Source organism: Typha latifolia, chromosome 4, assembly GCF_019914945.1.
Source record: "Typha latifolia isolate L0001 chromosome 4, TyphaL0001v2, whole genome shotgun sequence".
In the NCBI taxonomy this organism is placed as follows: Eukaryota; Viridiplantae; Streptophyta; class Magnoliopsida; order Poales; family Typhaceae; genus Typha; species Typha latifolia.
This window is the reverse complement of record NC_133089.1, coordinates 17,866,360-17,884,597: the sequence shown is the minus strand read 5'-3', so window position 1 is coordinate 17,884,597 and position 18,238 is coordinate 17,866,360. Positions and strand designations below refer to the sequence as shown.

The window sequence follows — 18,238 nt, the reverse complement described above, 5'->3', positions numbered from 1 at the left end:
GGTTAAGTGGAAGAATGGGAGGGGACAAAGTGGAGTATACCTGGAACTTTAGAAGCTAGAGAGTCCGATGTGGCACGTACAGGTGGATAATTATTACATGAGGAGCTATATAAATGTTTTTAAAAAAAAGTCGGATAGAGGTAAATATTTGAGACAATTTTTATATTTTTATGGAGAAAAACTCTTTATTTGTTTCTTATTGAAAATCATATTTTATGTATAAAATATGATAGATATTGTGGCCAGATGAGGGTGGGCCATGCATTTCTGGGCCCAAATCCTGGGTCAATGCAAATTATTAAGAAGAAAAAAAGAAGCCTAGAGAGTCCTGCCAGCACAGCACGATGGAAGTCTATACCTCCGAGTACCAAAGAAAGAACATTTTATTAATTAGATTGATTTATTCAGAGCCCCTTGAAAGACATTTTAGAGAAGGATAGACAAGGAGAAGCATTCATCCAAGTCATAATAAATTAATGGTTCTTTCTTCTTTGAATTATGTACGTATACATATCTGAAGCGCTTCAAGATCCATCTAAAATTCTACCTCTGGAAGCTAGGGAAGTAGTCCCATCAGCAATGAAGTAAAATTCTACCGTGCATTCGTATTAATTCGCAGAGAGGAAGGAATTGCAGTGACAGATGACACGCGTAAATATAATCCGAATATATCAACAACATGCACTGGACAAATGCCCTCTACTCAGCACGTACGTACAAATATTGACCATGATCAAATTTATACTAAACTATAAAGAAAGATGAGTTTTTGCTGAGAAATAATAGCAATCAAGCCATACGTACGTGTGAGTAAAAGTAAAAGAAGACTGCATGCAGTTAAAACTTTTAACTCGATTGGATAACAACGGTTAATTCCTCCGGCCGCATTGCTGAGCTCTATCTATAAGAGAGAAGGCATTTGTTTAACACGTATATATATCTAGAGTGTACCATATTAAAGACACGCGTACAGCAGCCAAGTTTAAGAGGATTCATCGTCTACCTTGAGTAATAACGAATATATATATACAGCTAGCTAGATGCATGGTAAATTAAAGTTAGAGCCAGCTAAATAATATATAGAACTACATACATACACATGGAGGAGCCAAGCGAGGCGGAGGTACATAAAATGGAAGAGAGGGAGGTGGCGAGGAGTAGTAGTGAGCAGGAGAAGGCAGCCGCGATGAAGGTGGTGGTGGCCGTGGATGAAAGCGATGGGAGCTTTTATGCGTTGACCTGGACCATCGACCATCTCTTTAAATTGAAGACCAGAACTGATCAAGTAGTACTAGTTCCCAATCGCAATCTCGTTATTCTCCACGCTCAACATGCAGTTGAGAACTTCGTCTATCCTGTTGCTGGACATGGTACTCCATTTGGATGTAAATTTATACGCCCCATCTTCTCTTCACACTTTTAATTACCTACTTCTTATACAAGTCATCGTTTAGGCAAGAACACTATATGCTTGCTTTAACGCATCCCAAAATCTGTTTCCAAGACATATCACTACACAGGACTATTATTTTATGACCTTTTTTTCCCTTCAATTATTTCTTCCAGGTTTTCTTCATAATCACTTTTAATATTAATTCGTCCTATCATATATAATGTAGCTATTTATGCCACATCTTCAGTGGTGGATTCCATAAGGAAGGCTCAGGAACAGAACACTAAGAATGTTATTTCCCGAGCAATGCAAGTTTGCCAAGAGAGGGAGGTAAATTATAATTGCCTGCTGTTTTTTTATTTATGTCGATTAACACTAGCTAAAATTTTGGAAACAATGGGCATATACATATAGAAGTTTTACGTCTTTAGATCTGTAGAACCTTATCTTGTTTTTAAGACAGTGATTAATTTGGATATATAAAGCAAATATATATCTCAGTGGATATTGGATCTTTTAATTGTAGGTCACTGCAGATGCAGCCGTTGTGGATGGTGATACGAAGGATGCGATCTGTCAAGCCGTAGAGCAAATGCAAGCTGATCTTCTTGTAGTTGGAAGTCGTGGTCTCGGCAAAATCAAGAGGTAACTGACAAGTTCTCTTGTTCGATCTACCCTTCTTTTTTTCTTCTTCTTCTTGTTCATTGTTAAGAAACTTCATATCGAGTGGATGAACACCATAAACTCGCTGTCATTAATTGCATCGTACTCCCTTGCACCTTGCAGGGCACTGCTGGGCAGCGTAAGCGATTACGTGGCACATCATGCAAGATGCCCCGTCCTTATAGTGAAGCCACCTAGATCAGATCAACAGTAACTTGGGTTCCCCCCTAAATCTAATGGCTTAGCACTTGTATTATATGAGTTGACACTTGAGAGGGCAGTGTTCTAGAGTCCTAAATAAACGTTCTCACAGTTTGTATGATGTATATATATATTAATCATGTGTAAATTAGCGTGTGTAAACGGAGAAGGAAGTAAATTTACAACTCCTAATTATGTCGAGGCAGAGGATTTGTAAAACATATATAACAACTGTTAAGTTCATTGATACATCAAAACAATCGAGAGTACACATTAGCAGTAAAATAGATGTTCTTCCAATTAAGAAGAGAAAGGAAAAGTAGCTGTTCTCTGAATAACCAAATATGATGCTGCCTTTTCTCATACATCTCGACAAGTCCACTGTTGGGAGTGTAACTGATGAAACATGTAGGCTTATGTCTATTCAATTGTCTCCCAGCCACCTAGTCTCTCCGCAGGATTGTAGTTGGTGAACAAGCGAAACTCATTTCCCAGTTTGTTGGAGTGTTGCGGTGTGAAGCCACACGGATGTGCATTTAGGAGCTTCAAAGCTCTCTCCTTTTGCATCTCTCCTGCTCAAAATTGCACACAGGTATCTTAGTTTACCACATATTCAGAAATAAGAACAATCTAATCAAGTGCATCATGTGGTCATCGAACATCACAAATAAACACCATAGAGGTGTATGCAAGTAACATGGATCATCTCATAGAGAAGACTTGTAGAAAAAAAAAACAGTTTCATAGATATAGTGTAATGCACGGAAGAGTATAAATCCGAAAGATGTGGAGCACCTTCTACAGGATGACAAGAAATATTGGATAATTCCATCATACAATCGATCTCAATTATTCCATATGTAAAAGGCTTCAGAACCAAGTTAAGATAATACTCTCAGATGAACTGATAGCCAGAGAGCAATATTATGTGGACTATGAGGAAATGCAGTAACAGGTGCTGACAAATCTAGTGTGCTAGAAGGCAGCTTATACAAGAAAAGTGTAGAATTTTTAGAAATTGCTCAATTCTATGTTTGAACTCAGAATAATGTCTCTTTTCATATGCTGGGCAGGAATTTAAGGGGAAGCGGCAACAGAAAAGGCAAAACAGATGCTACATGGAGAGGATATGGAAGGCCCAGTGTTGTTGGATGATTGCCAGGTGGGAGGCATGGAGAACTAGCAGCTGATGGCTTTTGCTTCTCTCGACTGATACACTTTTGTTTTCGGTTTATGTTAAAACTGGAAGTTTTGTTGTCCCTGTGATAGTGGTGTATGGTGTTGACTTTGTTTTCCCCTGTTCTGGGATGTTTCTTCATAGCTGGTTGTGTCTGGGTAGAAAGGTGCTGGTTGATGCAGGTTTTATGGTTAAATTTTTTAATGGTGCAGTATTGGTTATTGAGAAACTATATAATCTCTGAATGAAGATTAGTGGTTTTATGTTTAAATAAACAGTCTTTTAATAATAAAAAAGCAAGATAAGTGCAGGCAATAATTTGCATCATGCCATACCACCAGATAAAAAAACGATCATTAGATTAACAAAATATTCATTTTTCCCTCTGTTTAAAAGTTGAACTCTTCTGGTTGTGCAGGTCTGGGAGGATTAAACTTGGATAGTGTGTAATTGATCAGTTAATGGAGACATATCACAAGAAATAAGCATGACTTAAAGATAAAAAAATGTTGAATTCATTTGATAGATGAGCAATTACCTGTGAGCAACAGTAAGAATGAACTTTGTGGATTAGCTAAAAAAGAAATCGTTTGAGCTACTTTCTCCAAGCACTCCTTGCTCTGCATATACAAAACAAATCAAAGATAATCAAAAGCAATTCACCAAAGCATGGTTTGCACATTACAAAAAAAAGGTCTCACTTGCTCTATCTAATTGCTAGATGTATTTGATTTATAACCGAGAAAAAAATGCAAAAAAATATAAAAACACTAACCACTGTCAGAAACTGACCCTCAAGAAAAAGATAAACAATCACATAAAAGAGGAATTCCGTTTCACTTCTATTATTCTTTTGCTTCCTTTAGTTATAATATACAGTAATGCACTAGCAGATGATTTAATTTTGAGAATAAGCCCAAATTATGGCACCAGAAGAGATGAAGACAGGTCAGTTTCAGGAGCTTCAAGATAACACATTCCTTCTAAAAAATGTGACATTCTTTCATTTAACACAAAACAAGCATACTCAATACTTCCTTCCAGATGTACTTTACATACCAAATAAGGAGGATCTGCAACAACTACTTGACAGGTATGCTTCAACGCCAGTGGTAACTCTTCAGGCTGATTGTAATCATAGAACATGAAATCATCACCATATTGCTCAAAGCGTTTATCATACTCGAGTAATTGCGCTGATATGTCAGGGCTGATCCTCTGAGAAAGTTATTAAGAAAGTACATGTCAATGCCAAGCTGCTCACCAAAAGTAAACAGAAATTTAATATGTAAGCAATTTTTCATGTAACGCCTCATTTAACTGTAGCATCTTCACAAAAATAACATATATAAAGGAGGAGCATATGTCCCAAATAATAGGTTTAACAGACTACTTTACCCCTTTTATTCATTCAACTCTTACTTGGTAACGTCCTTTATTCATACTTCTCACTGGAAGTAGTTTAAGATATGTAGTCTCTGGTTGCATCTCGCGCCAAGTTTGATTCTCTTTCTTTATAACTTGCATATGCATTTGTTCGCCTACTAGGGCATTATAAGTTGCCCAAAGATAATATTTTTAAGAAAATACACTCTTATTTGTTTAGATTACATTGACTACAATGACATATGAGACATAAAAAATATGCTTCATCAGGCATCTGACCTTAAGGTAAACATAGAGGGTGGGGCAAGCGATGCAGGCGACGGTACAGGGAGCGGAAGTGGATGATTTACAGAGGCGTAGGATCTCTTCCGCTACTGTCTCTGCCGTCTCCTTATCGTACCAGAATTGGCTCAGCCTCCAATCCTCCGCCACCAGCTTCACCTCCTCCGAGTCCTCGCCGCCGCCACCGGAGCCCTGCTCGCTAAGGAACTCCCTCAGGGCTTCGAGAGCTTGTGCGCTCAACGACGGCGTATCGTCGTCCTCGTCGCCATCCACGGCGGCGGGTTTCGCCCTTTCGTCCTCCTCCACATGGGTCGACATATCGGCCCAAAACTGAGAGACGAGAGGAGACCGAGGAGCGCAAATACGGGCATTTTAAGGGCCACTCAGATCTAACTAAGCATTTGACTGGGCCCGATAATTTGGGATTGGGCCAAGCTGTCTTGGGCCGACCAGAATTTAGTCAGGCTAAATCCACTGAGATCTAACGCAAGTCATTAAAAATTTTACACCAAATGTTTTCTTTTTTAGCAAAAGGCCAAATGCATTCATCTTCCCACCTCAACACCTGTTTGTTTCCATAAAAAGAGCCAAATCCTTAATTATTGTGAACAACTGCATTAAAGAGTATTTCTCAATTCCACAAGGTAAGATTTTTGACCAGATCAGTTACTTACCTCTGAACCTCTCCAAACTTGCACTCTATTCCCATACGCCATTGCCATTGCCATTGCCATCTGCCCAGGCTCTCCCCTATCCCCTCAAACATTTGTCACAAACCAACCCCCACAAAGCCTAGTGACGGAATTGAAACGTATTAGGTGGGGGAGAACTAAATCCCTTTTTCAAACCGCAGGCCCATTTTTGTTCAGCCCACCATCCTCAGATTAACCCCCCTCTCTGCCCTTTCAGCCCTTTTCCCAAAACACCCCTATTTTCCCGTCTATCACTCCCTCATCGTCTCCGTCGCCCGCCCTTCCCTCGTCTCCGTCAACGGCGAGGCGGTGGCGCCTTGGTGGTGCATGTTAACACCACCAGCTCACTCTAGGATTAGGGTTTCGGAGCCTTCTCCGCGCCATTGCCGGTCGTAAGATCGCCAGCCTCTCTTCAACCATTTCGCCGAATTCTTAAGTCGGAACGATCGAAACTAGAATCTCTCCAGATTCCAAAAACTTCTTTTGCCGGAGTGGTCTGATTTAGGGTTTATTGAGACTATATTTACTTCAGCGTTTTTTTAGTCTTTGTTTTTGACGCGCTCGGCCATGTCGGACGACATCGTAATGCATCTTTCGTCAAATTCTTCCAACCCTTCGAATGCGTCGCTGCCGTCGAAGCTGGCGAAGCTGGAGGCTCGCATGGCCGGAAAGAGCTCTTCGTCTCCGTCAGTCCAGTCGGGGTGGCAACCTGCTCCTCCAGTGAGGTTCTTGGAACAAGAAGAGCTGCCCTCGTCCTCGTCCTCCGATGATGACGTTAGTTTTTACCTCATTCATCTACTTGAATAGGAAAGCGATCAATCGTAACTTCTAGATCAAAGTTTCTCCATCATTAGAATGATTCAGGAATTCGAGTCAAAAGTTTATTCCTTTTTGGAAATTTATGCCTTCTTATCAAATGCTGTTTTGGTATCGGCTAATCTCTGATACTCTGTGTTGCTTTTGAAGCAATCCTAACTTATTATCTTACTGATCAACATGGGTTTGCTCTGCTTTACCGATTACCTTGTTCTTCAATATCTTAAAATGCATAGTGGTTTTCATGATTGTTATCAAGTGTGTGTTCTCTCCATCATTGACTCAACTATCTAATGCGATTTAACTCTTTTTTATTTAAATATTCAAATTAGTGTCTTCCTTTTGCACTTCGATATTGACATTATTATCTGTCTGAGCAAAACCCATCATTTCCTTCATTTGGAAGCGGATCACATAAGCTCTTCATGTAGTTTCCTATCTTGATATCTAGAATAGTTCTTTGTGATTTCGGAACTAAGGTTGAGGCCGATGCATCTGATTTTGACAATGGTTATTCACTTATTCTTATGATCTCTCTCTCTCTCTCTCTCTCTCTCTCTCTCTCTCTCTCTAGTTCTAGATTGTATGAAGACTGCTTGGATCTAAGAAATAAATAAGGTGTATCATTAAATGGCTAACATTCCACGTATTTATCAACCAGAATGGTGGAGAATTCTTGATACAACACAATACTCAAAAGCGAGTCAGAGTTCAAGAAGGTGGCCATGTTGTAACTCTTCAACAATCCGAGGTTCCTTCCTTATTCTCTGACTTGGTACTAAAGTTCAGTATATTTCTAGTGGTGCACCTTTTTCTGCGAGCAGCAGTGTGTTAGGTTTCAATTGCTTTAGCACTTATTGCTTTTAATGATAAAATTTTGGAGTTTGGACCGTTCTATTATTCTCAAATATCGGCACTATATAGTTTTGTTCTGTTATTGGCATGATTTGCTTAGTAATTGAAACATCAGGCAGCAGCAGATGAAAGGATACTCATCGACAAAAGACCAAGCTTGAATGACTCAAGCCGGAAAAAGAAAGGTCGTGGTAGAGGTCGTGTTGCAACAGGTGCGGGACGTGGGTCAAAGAGTAATGATCAAATGCGATCCTTATCAGCTTCCTCATTACTTACATCAAATGGGCAACAGGACAAGCCATCCACCAAGGTGTGAAGTTACCTAAGGGTTCATGAACTCACTTTTGTATCTGCTAAGCATTCATGATATCAATCTAAAGGGACAAAATAGCGAACAGATTTGGGCACTATTTGGTTTGTCTTCATTGCAAAATACCCCAGTGACATGCTTTTAACACTCTATTGTCAGAAAATCTGAGGGTTTTTTAATTTTCTTTTTCTCCTTTGTGTTTGAATGAAAAAAATGGTTAAAGTACTGAATCTTGAAATGATGCTGTGTACACGGGTTATCTTACAGTAACTATTTTGGCAGGAATCTTGGTCAAGTCTCCAGCTTGGGAATAATGAGAAAGCTGCTCTACAGGTAGTCAATCCTCTTATATATCACTTTCTTACTTTCACTATAGGCAGGCTACAATGAGAGAGCTACTCTACAGTAGTTATCAACATGGGGCATGCTGACTGGCACAACTATACTTGCTGATAACTGCAGAAAAATACATGCATGTAGTCATATGGTTATGTGGACATTCATGCATTATTATAAATAACATCTACTATAGAGTAGGTTTCTGATGAATTTTCAATTCTATGGTTCATAGGAAGAGATAACATTGTTACATGCAAGAGTTACTCTCTTGGAGGAGGAGCTTAGTAAATCACGCCAAGAAGCTGCAAATCATCACCATCTGTGTGGCCAGTTAGAAAAGGTATGTTCAACTACTAGTGCTTACTAGATGATAGACTAATAGACGGGATGACCATTTTCCTACTTTTATTTTGTATGTCCAGGAATTGAAGGAGGTCAAAGAGCTTGATCAACAGATGAAGGCAAAGGTTGTAAACTGATTGTAATCATGATATAAGTTCTTGTGTATCATTACATTTTTGTGGTTTTATTGCATATTAGGTATGTTATCTATAGTTGAGCTGCTTGCCTTGAAGCCCATGGGAGAAACATAACTAAGCCATGTTGGAACATCTTATTTGGTTACTAACTCCATTATAGACCTTCTGGACGATGATGTTTCGTTTTGAACTTTTGGAAATTGTTTCCCTATTTCTTAGCCAAATAATCTTTTTCTTTTGAGACTTTTCACTGAGGAGAACTATATGTATATATCCAGTAAGTCAGTTTCTATATGTAAAGTTATCACTAATTTCCATAGTCTACTTTCCACTAGATACTTTCTTACTTTAATCATTCTAAAGGGAGATAAAAGATAGGTGCAAGGAGAAAGATAAGGGAAGAAAAAGGAAGTTTCATAATCAGTGATTTTGAGATCAATTTTTGCCAACTATAGTGGACAATGCTATTTTGGTAAAACATGGTGGCCGCTTTTCCCGTTCTGTTACTTATTTTCATGGATATCCTATAAAACATTAAAGTAATTTATGTTATATCACATGATTGCATCTCCTGTTTTAGCAGCTTGTGCTGGAACTTTCTAATTTTCCATATTTGTACTGCTGTAATTTTTAGTATCCTTGGTGTCCTCTAAGACAAGTGCAGTCTCTATGTGTTTTACATGCTAAATTCAGCGTGCAACATCTTTGTGGTATATTGTCTATATGAAGATATAGAATCTGAATCAAAATTCTAATCTTTTTTTATTATCTTTTTCTAAACGGCAGTGTATTTGCTGATCTAGTCCTATGCTTGATTGAGTGAATAGGTTATTGATGCTATATGCTTAAACCTGTATGCCCTTGCTTAGTAGTTCCAAGGCTTTAAGTGCCGCTGGATCAGCGGTGTGTCAACAAATGGTATGTGCCATTTTCTTGTCAAGCCTAATATTACAGCAAGCCATGCTGGTGTTTCTATACCATGGTGGCACTTTCTGGCATGGTCTGTGCCATGTGGTGCCGACCTTGCCTCTCGGCATTTAAATCCATGAATAGTTCTGTTTAGGCCATCACGCCCTTTGCTTTTAATCAAAGAGAGATTAAGATCCATGTGGTTCAACAATATTGTGAAAAGCGCCTTATGCAGGTGATCAAGTCCCTGCGTAGTGCACATGTGGTATACAGGTGCATATGCATGTGCATATGCGGTATACAGGTGCATATGCATGCACATATGTGGTCTAGTAGTAAAAAAGATTAAAAATAAATTTTATATAATTTACCTTTCTAATGTATTGAATATTTTACCACAATAAGCCAAGAAATAGGTTAAATTGCAATGTAATGTATGGAGAATCATCTTAATATCCTATCCATTAATTACTTCAATCATACCATTACTCAATAATATTTCCAAATATTGTAATTTGCACAAAACAAATTAACCAATAACTTTTATGAAGTGTTATAAATATTAATATGCGAGCGCACATATGTATGTGATCTGTATATGCGGCTATATACGTTTGGGCTGTATATAGGATCGTATAATGCATATGCAGGTTGGTTGTCCTACCAACACTGCCTATAAAGTTGCATATGCAATCTACATGACCACTTTTCGGAATAGAGAAGTTCAACATAGATTCAGATAGTAGTGTAATCAAGCTTTTTAGGTCACGAAGCGGCTTTATGGGAACAAATAAATTAAATACTAATTTGATGTACTTTAAAATCTGTTCAATGTTGATCTATTTAAGAGAAGTTGACATGTTATTTTGTATTTGAGAACATTACTTGGAGGCCTAGAATTATTTGTAAAGCATTTAAAGATTTCTTGATAGCTTTAGCTATTAAAGAGATTTGAATCAGATATTCTTAAATATGCTATTGACAGAATAAAGCACTACATCCACCAACTATATTTCTAGGGACTGGCTTTCCACACTGTTGTGGCAGGCTGGCAGCATGTGATAGGAGTCTGACTTGTGTTTCTGTTTTCCATCAGTCAAGTTCATTAAGGATCCTTCGAAATTTTCATGATGATTGCCTATCAAGTTGCCTTATTGGACAACTTGCTGAGTAGTATTACAACAAGTATTGTTTTAGTGAGTTAAAAATCTAAAAGGTATCATCACTTAATTTCTTTCTTGGTTAGGAAATTTAACTTTTAGACCAAATCACAGAGGTATTAGGAGCACTTACATCTAGAGGTTTCATGATGCCAGGATAATGACGGTTGAAGTTCTTTATATTAACTTGTTTGGCATGAGGAGATAATATAAAATGACGTCAATATGTTTCTATTTGTATATGCATAGTAGGCACGATATTCATTTAAGCAAGTATAATAGCTGAAGCCGTTGATAGATGACCTTCCCATTAGGCATGATTTTTTTGTACCTTTACTGGCCAAAGAAGCTAGAATTTGGATTGGTATAAAGCATGAATGATCAATTTGCACACACACTATATATATATATAATAGTTACTTTTTTGGCGACGATGGTGGCAAACTATCGGCTGCCTACTCTTGCACTAGAGTTTCTTTCCCCAATATGGATATTGATGCCAAATGACCTGATCTGTCTCATGATTGTGAGTTGTTTGATGTATCTCAGATCTATTATGATACTCGGAAATCAACATAAATGCTTGCCGCATTTACCCTGTTGCTGTTTCTACCTATTTGCTAAATCTTTGTTACACACAATTGCAGCGAATTAAGGTCCTATCAGATCTACTGATAGCTGTGTCAAAAGCAGAGAGGCAAGAAGCAAGAATGAGGATACGGCAAGAATCGTTCAGGCTTGGTAATGTTGGTGTTATGAGGTAGATTTCTTATTGATGCATTTATGCTGCATTAACATGGAAATCTTATATTAAACAGAGATTGCTAAATTTGCTGCTTACTTCATCTAGTCCATAATGTTAAATACTAGAATTAGCAATTGCCTGATCTTTTTCTGCTTGTGTCTCTCTCAAAGGATGCCCCATGGCACCCATTCAGCAGACTCATATCTATGGGTAGAGTTGTTTAAGATGGTTCTCATTTACTGACATGGTCTCTGTAAAAAACTAAAAATGCAGAGCAGGAACTGTCATATCTGAGACCTGGGAGGACGGTCAAGCAATAAAAGATCTTAATTCTCATCTTGTAAGTCTTTTATGTGCTTATGTAAATATATTATCATATTTATAAATAAAGAAACATCTTGGAAGTGAACTTGATGTTATGGAAATGATGCTTGGACTTAGATAGCTGAATAATATATGTGATTCTTCTTAATCTGCCTGTGATGTTAAGATGTGCTTTGACTACTTGATGTTCATATATACTTAATTCCTATAGCATCTTTTGTCACATTGAACCATACTGGCATTGGCCATGGGAAAAGTGTTGGGTTGGTTATTCAGCTGTTGTGGTGTATGTTCTTCAACCATCGTCTTGCTTATTGGTCGACATATAGTTTGTGACTTTTATCTTGTCTTCGGAATGGACAGTCCGACTCTTTAGTTGAACTAATTTGCCTGTGGAAGATTTTTGTTCATCTTTTTCACTGATGCAATAGTCATTTACTTGTACAATCATTTTTTGTAATTATTTGAATGTACCTCAGTGCATTCCCTTTCTCCAAAAAGTTAAAATATTTATTGAGATTTTTAATTAATCATCTACTACCATGCATGAAACAGATAGGGTGACATCATCTGTCTATGTACCTCGTCATGTATCAATATGTCTGCTGACCTGTGTCCTTAAGCTGGCCAATACTGTGAAGATGATGCTGATATCAAATTCAGTTTACTTTCTATTACATTGTTAAAGTTGCATAAAATCTACTAAGTGCACCTTTATGTTTTAATTTATTATTTACACTCAACCTTTCAGTAATGTTGATCATCAAGCGATATATACTCTTCCGTCTGTCTTTCAAACAGGCAAATGATTCATACAATTACTTTCCTGTAGAAATCTTTGTTGGAGACGAAAGAGGCTATTGAAAGGCATCGGAAATCACTTAAGAAACGGCAATCTGGTAAGATTGTTTTTCTCTTTGTTCTCTTCTGGTTTCCCTATATGTAAGCAATTGATGGGCCTTCGAGTTCATGAATCTTGCATGCCTAAAGCATGGGACACTAATTAGTGCAATTTAAAGAGTTGAACCAAATTGGTAAATTTCATCCTTGTTGCTTCTATGTTTGCCCAAGGACCTTAAAGTTTAAAAAGTTGTCCCTATACAGAGAAGCAGTAGCTAGATGATTATTTATCCAAGAGTTTAAGAAGTACAATATTCTTGTGCTCGTTCTTTCTGTTCAGGGCATGTGGGATTAGACATGCAAGTTAGTTAGATTGTCTCCAGTAGACTTTCTTTTTATCTTGTAGATGGAACATCTTGTTTGCGTTGTGAGAGAAATTTCTATAGAGGATGTCATCCTCAAAAGGAATCAATGAAGGATGAATAAAATACTAGTTGATGAAGGATGATAGTCTAGGGTAAACTATACAGTAATTTTATGAAATTACTGGGGTACTCGTACTTTAGTAACCATGGTGATTGATTACGTGAACATTACCAAAGTTTTTTTTTATATTAATATCTTTAGGAGTCCTAAATACTTTAAATTAGAGTTCATTTGGTGGCCTAAAGAGCCCAATTAGGAGCGATTAGAAAGCAAATTAGATTTTTCTTATAGAAGACCACCAGAGACTGAAAATTGTAACTAACGATAGATTTATGAAATGAAGACTTTCTTTTGACCAGGTTGTCTTGTTTATCCTCCTTCCCTATCTACTCTCCTTCGTTTTATCTTCTACTTCTCTAGTCGCTCTATTTGTCGAGTTAGGCTACTTCTACTTTGTCCTACATCATTTATGATTGCTGATGCACAATTGACTTAAGATCCATAACATGCATGTCATTTCTTTTATTTAGTGCATCCAGATCTTTTTGCGCTATTGTAGGTTCTACAATGAGTTTGGTATTTTATTGGAAAATGTCAATAACATGGAATGTATTTCTTTTCTTTTTCTTTTTTGGAGGAGGTACTTGCTGGTCTATATATGATTAACTATGGTGGTCATAACTGTTCTTGTGATTCTTCTTTCTTGCAGATAAGAGTGATGGCAATGATGCTGAAACTGTCATGGTTGAAGAAGATTACCTCCTACAGGATGAGATTTGTAAATCCCGTTTAGCAAGCATCAAACGTGTAATTCCTTCCCTATATCTGATTACCATTTGAGCTGTTTATTCTTTCTTTCTTGTATAGTTTTTTGCAAGATAACATTGCTAATGTCCTGACTTTGTCTTTATTAAAATGACGCACCTGATCATCTCATTTTCTCTATCTGTGGATTCTGTTAGGAGGAAGAAAATTATTTGAGAGAAAGGGATCGCTATGAATTGGAGAAGGGAAGGCTCATACGTGAAATGAAGCGCCTAAGAGATGAAGATGGTTCACGCTTTAACAATTTCCAAATTCTTAACCATCGATATGCTCTCTTAAACCTCCTCGGAAAAGGAGGGTTTAGTGAGGTTTACAAGGTAATATGCTCCCTTTGTATGAGAGCATATGCTATATTTTATTAGAGTTATTAGAAGTAAATATCATATTCTTTTAATGTTTTGAAGGCCAGACCTACATATAGTAAACTTTTATTTCAAAACTTTGCCTTTATAGGCATTAGTGAGCATATACTCTTTTGTAGTGATCTGAAGTGGATTCTTTCAAGCAGGCTTTTGATTTGATGGAGTTCCGGTACGTTGCATGTAAGCTTCATGGTCTGAATGCTCAATGGAGTGAAGAGAAGAAGCAGAGTTATATACGCCATGCTATTCGTGAATATAACATTCATAAGACTTTGGTGCATCCTAATATCGTCCGGCTGTGGGATATTTTTGAGATTGATCACAACACATTCTGTACTGTCCTAGAGTACTGCAGTGGTATAGTTAATTTCCTTTCAATTTTTTATTTATCACATCATACTGATGAATTTAAAGTTGTGATTTATTAACTTTGAATGGACATGTTGCACGGCATAAGTCGATCTGCAAATTTGGATATGTTAGAGACTTAGAGTATGAGAAACCTCCAAATGGGGGGGGAATGGCCATTTAAGCTATTTGTACAAATTGTAGATCTGGACCACTTCCTGCCTTTGGAAACTATTGCAAGTTCGCATCCTTTGTACTTTCTTGAAGCTGAGTTTACTGCGTCCGAATATTTGTAATATTGTTGTAGAACTTTCCATATGTTGTGGTTCATTGTTTACTATGATGCCTTTCCCCTCTACTGTCTAGATTAATGTTCTTAGTGAATTAATCACTGTCTCAAATTTGAATACCATGGCTCATCATAAGGACTTAAAAGAACATACCGTCTCCCAGGCTTCTATTCTCCTCTGAGAAGATTTTCTTGTCAAACACGTGTTATTTTGTCTCAACAAAGGAATAGGCAAAATTGTAATTTTACTAGTTAATATATGTTCATTTTCATGAGTACTTTGAATCATGAAATTGTCATGGAATGCGATAGCACCTCATTCTTGCTTGTTTTTTTTTTTACTCAGGGAAGGATCTTGATGCTGTCCTTAAAGCGACACCTGTTCTTCCTGAGAAAGAGGCTAGAATTATAATTGTTCAGATTTTTCAGGGCCTTGTTTATCTCAACAAGAGAACTCAAAAAATCATTCATTATGATCTGAAGCCTGGGAATGTTCTCTTTGATGAGGTTGGTGCCGCAAAAGTAACAGATTTTGGCCTCAGCAAGATAGTAGAGGATGATGTTGGATCTCAGGGTATGGAGCTTACTTCTCAAGGTGCTGGAACGTATTGGTGAGTGTTATGTAGTATTTCCTATAGTCCTTTCTTCTACCTCATCTAGAGTGAATTTTATTTTTAGGTAAAAAATTTCCTTAATTTTCTATGGAAAATATCCTTAATACTTGATAGAATATAAAATATAAAAATAATCGTTTTTTAATAGCTTAAATTTTTAGAGTAGTTGTTGAATTAATATAATATCAAAGCAAGAGTCCTAAGTTTAAATCATATTATGCGTACTTTGTCAGGATTAAGGAGTGAAGAGGAGTGTCGAAATATAAAATATAATGACACCATTCTCTAATAACTTAATTTTTTAGAGTAGTCTGTGTGTTAGCAACACTCCAAATTGTTTGGCATGATTCTCTAATGTTAAGATACATTGTTTTATTGATTACATGCTATCTTTGTTGTCTTCTCTGATAACGTGTATATCCACGTGACATCATGTTTCTTTGCTTCCAGTGTAGTTCCATGTAAGAGAAATGTGCAGCTGCTTCATTACTTTACAAAGTACAAACAAACCTTTAGTTTGCTGGTTTTATGAAAGTTGCAACCAAATTTTGTATAATAAATCACTAAATTTTATGTTCCAAACAGAATTAGTCTGCCAAAAAGGTTTCAACAGCAGGACTTGCAGTGTCTGTATGGTATTGATCTGGCTGTGGCTTGGTGTTTAATGTTTGCTTCCATCATTCTAAATAGTCATATCTATTATACCAATATAAGGGATTACTATATTATTGAACTGCCTCAGGCTTTTGGTTACCCTTGGATTAATGCTCATGCAAAATTGAACTGGCCATGGACAACCGTGCTTATCTAGGTGGCCAGTTCACACTTACCCCGCTGGATATTTGGCACAAGTACATTCGATAGGGCACATGTCAAGTCATAGATTTTATTTATCAAGCTGTTGTTTGTGATTTATGTTACCATTTAAATTCTTTTCTTGCACTATATGTGTTTCTAAAAAATTGGCAAATCTTCACTGTTCTCACCGGACGTTCAATTCCCCATGGTGGTACAATAGTGGAATGGATTGTAAGATTTAGCCATATTATAGATTTATAGTTCAACCTCCTTCTGTTCAGTTCCAAATAGCTAGTTTAAACACAGCTGTATTAAATTTATAATTCTTTTAAGACTTTTACTTAGTTTCCAGAAAATTAAATCCTTGTTTATAACCCTTAAAACAGAAATTTAAGATGTGGGATTTTTCATTCTGACTGTCTGCATTGCATCTATTTTCAGGTACTTGCCCCCTGAATGCTTCGATCTCAGCAAAACACCATTCATATCATCAAAGGTGTGCAGTTGTGAAGATAATAAATTTGCTCCTATCTATAAGCTCCTACGTTTTCTATAATGAATATTGAATAAATCTAATTAGTCGGTATGCATCTTACGTAAATACTAGCTTTAAATTTCTACCTGTTTAATCTGCTGAGCATCTATGATGGGCTGAATTTGGCTTCCATCTCAAAATTTGGTCTGTAGGCTGTTTTTGTTTTGCTTCATATAGGTAGATGTTACGTAAATACTAAATACCGGCCTTAATTCTCCACCTATTTAATCTGCTGAGTATTTGTGATGGACTTAATTTGGCTTCCTTCTCAAAATTTGGTGTATTAACCTTTTTTGTTTGCTTCATATAGGTAGATGTCTGGTCAGCTGGTGTAATATTGTATCAGATGCTGTTTGGTAGACGCCCCTTTGGTCATGACCAGACCCAAGAGAGGATTCTTCGTGAAGACACAATAATTAATGCGCGGAAGGTGGAGTTTCCTTCAAAGCCATCTGTCTCAAATGAGGCAAAGGTCAGTCATTTTTTGTCAAATAATCTCATCCTGTATTATATTTATCTGAACTGCGTGGTTGTGCAGAGTAGTTTTATTAATGCACGGTAAGTAACTGGGGTTTGTTCTATTGAGTAGAATAAGCTTAATAGGTTACTAGTTCATCATCTGTATTCTCTGCTTGTCCCTCCTTTTGCTGTGTACGACTCTTTCTTCCTTTTATGCCACGTCCACACAATCATTTGCTTCCTAGAATGTATTATACAGAAAGTTCCATGCAAAGTTAGCAATCAACATGAAATCTTGGTCTGTTTCTTCTGTAAGTTAGGGTGAAGCCTTGTTAGTAATTTCCAAGCACTATTGCACTTGATGAACCTCTTTATGTGCTAAGAACTTTGTGTTAGGTTTCTAGCTTATGTTCATAAACCGCAATAGCAAGTGTATCCAAGTGCGTATTGGCCAGTGATTTCTTCCTCTGGGCATCCATGTGTTTATTGACCACTAATAGTATAATTTTCCTTAATATTTCAGGAATTGATTCGTCGGTGTTTGACATATAATCAAGCAGAGAGGCCTGATGTTCTAACCATCACTCAAGATCCGTATCTTTCCTATTCAAAGAGATAGAAAAGATGCATATCCGGCTGAGAAAATATTTATACAGGGAGTACTCACAAGAGAAAAGGAGAATATGCCAAAAGCTATATTCTGTAGATATTTGTATATCCCGTTTTCTTCATAAAAAAGTAGTGTTCCAAATAACATTTGTTTCTTTTAATCTACATGGGGGCATCAATTCAAGAAGGTGTGCCCCTTTTTGGTCTTTTCTCTAATGCTGTAATCCGTATTTCCATAGGAAAAGCAATTGACTCTTGTTTATTGGTGCTAAGGTATATATATATATATATAAAGATGGGACGAAGGATTTCCTTCTTGATCTTATTATGTCAATTGCGGAACCCTTTAACATCGCAATTATGAATACTCATTTCCTAAGTCAGAAAAACAATTATATGCCC

General features: G+C 37.1%; 3 protein-coding genes across 4 annotated transcripts; 2 read left to right on the top strand and 1 right to left on the bottom strand.

Moving 5' to 3' along the window:
- The first annotated feature begins 1,099 nt into the window (after positions 1 to 1,099).
- Positions 1,100 to 2,270, top strand: LOC140786044 (universal stress protein A-like protein). The gene is made up of 4 exons (XM_073134202.1): positions 1,100 to 1,385; positions 1,620 to 1,723; positions 1,920 to 2,038; positions 2,180 to 2,270. Exons 1-4 carry the CDS (start codon positions 1,100 to 1,102, stop codon positions 2,268 to 2,270), a joined length of 600 nt encoding a protein of 199 aa, XP_072990303.1.
- A 197-nt stretch (positions 2,271 to 2,467) lies between these two features.
- LOC140785511 (uncharacterized) lies at positions 2,468 to 5,458 on the bottom strand. The gene is made up of 4 exons (XM_073133359.1): positions 5,100 to 5,458; positions 4,494 to 4,652; positions 3,973 to 4,054; positions 2,468 to 2,829 (listed from the first exon to the last, which is right to left on the bottom strand). Exons 1-4 carry the CDS (start codon positions 5,418 to 5,420, stop codon positions 2,678 to 2,680), a joined length of 714 nt encoding a protein of 237 aa, XP_072989460.1. The 5' UTR covers positions 5,421 to 5,458; the 3' UTR covers positions 2,468 to 2,677.
- A 466-nt stretch (positions 5,459 to 5,924) lies between these two features.
- LOC140787752 (serine/threonine-protein kinase TOUSLED) lies at positions 5,925 to 18,108 on the top strand. Of its 2 annotated transcripts, none has more exons than XM_073136845.1 (16): positions 5,925 to 6,568; positions 7,272 to 7,361; positions 7,581 to 7,775; positions 8,058 to 8,108; positions 8,347 to 8,454; positions 8,537 to 8,581; positions 11,310 to 11,422; positions 11,681 to 11,747; positions 12,564 to 12,630; positions 13,707 to 13,804; positions 13,960 to 14,139; positions 14,331 to 14,541; positions 15,168 to 15,432; positions 16,675 to 16,729; positions 17,079 to 17,240; positions 17,751 to 18,108. In XM_073136845.1, the coding sequence occupies exons 1-16, from the start codon at positions 6,362 to 6,364 to the stop codon at positions 17,844 to 17,846; spliced, it is 2,010 nt and encodes a 669-aa protein (XP_072992946.1). In that variant the 5' UTR covers positions 5,925 to 6,361; the 3' UTR covers positions 17,847 to 18,108. The 2 variants fall into 2 exon arrangements, with proteins under 2 accessions (XP_072992946.1, XP_072992947.1); XM_073136846.1 differs by lacking the exon at positions 5,925 to 6,568 and adding an exon at positions 6,985 to 7,120.
- Positions 18,109 to 18,238: the final 130 nt, after the last annotated feature.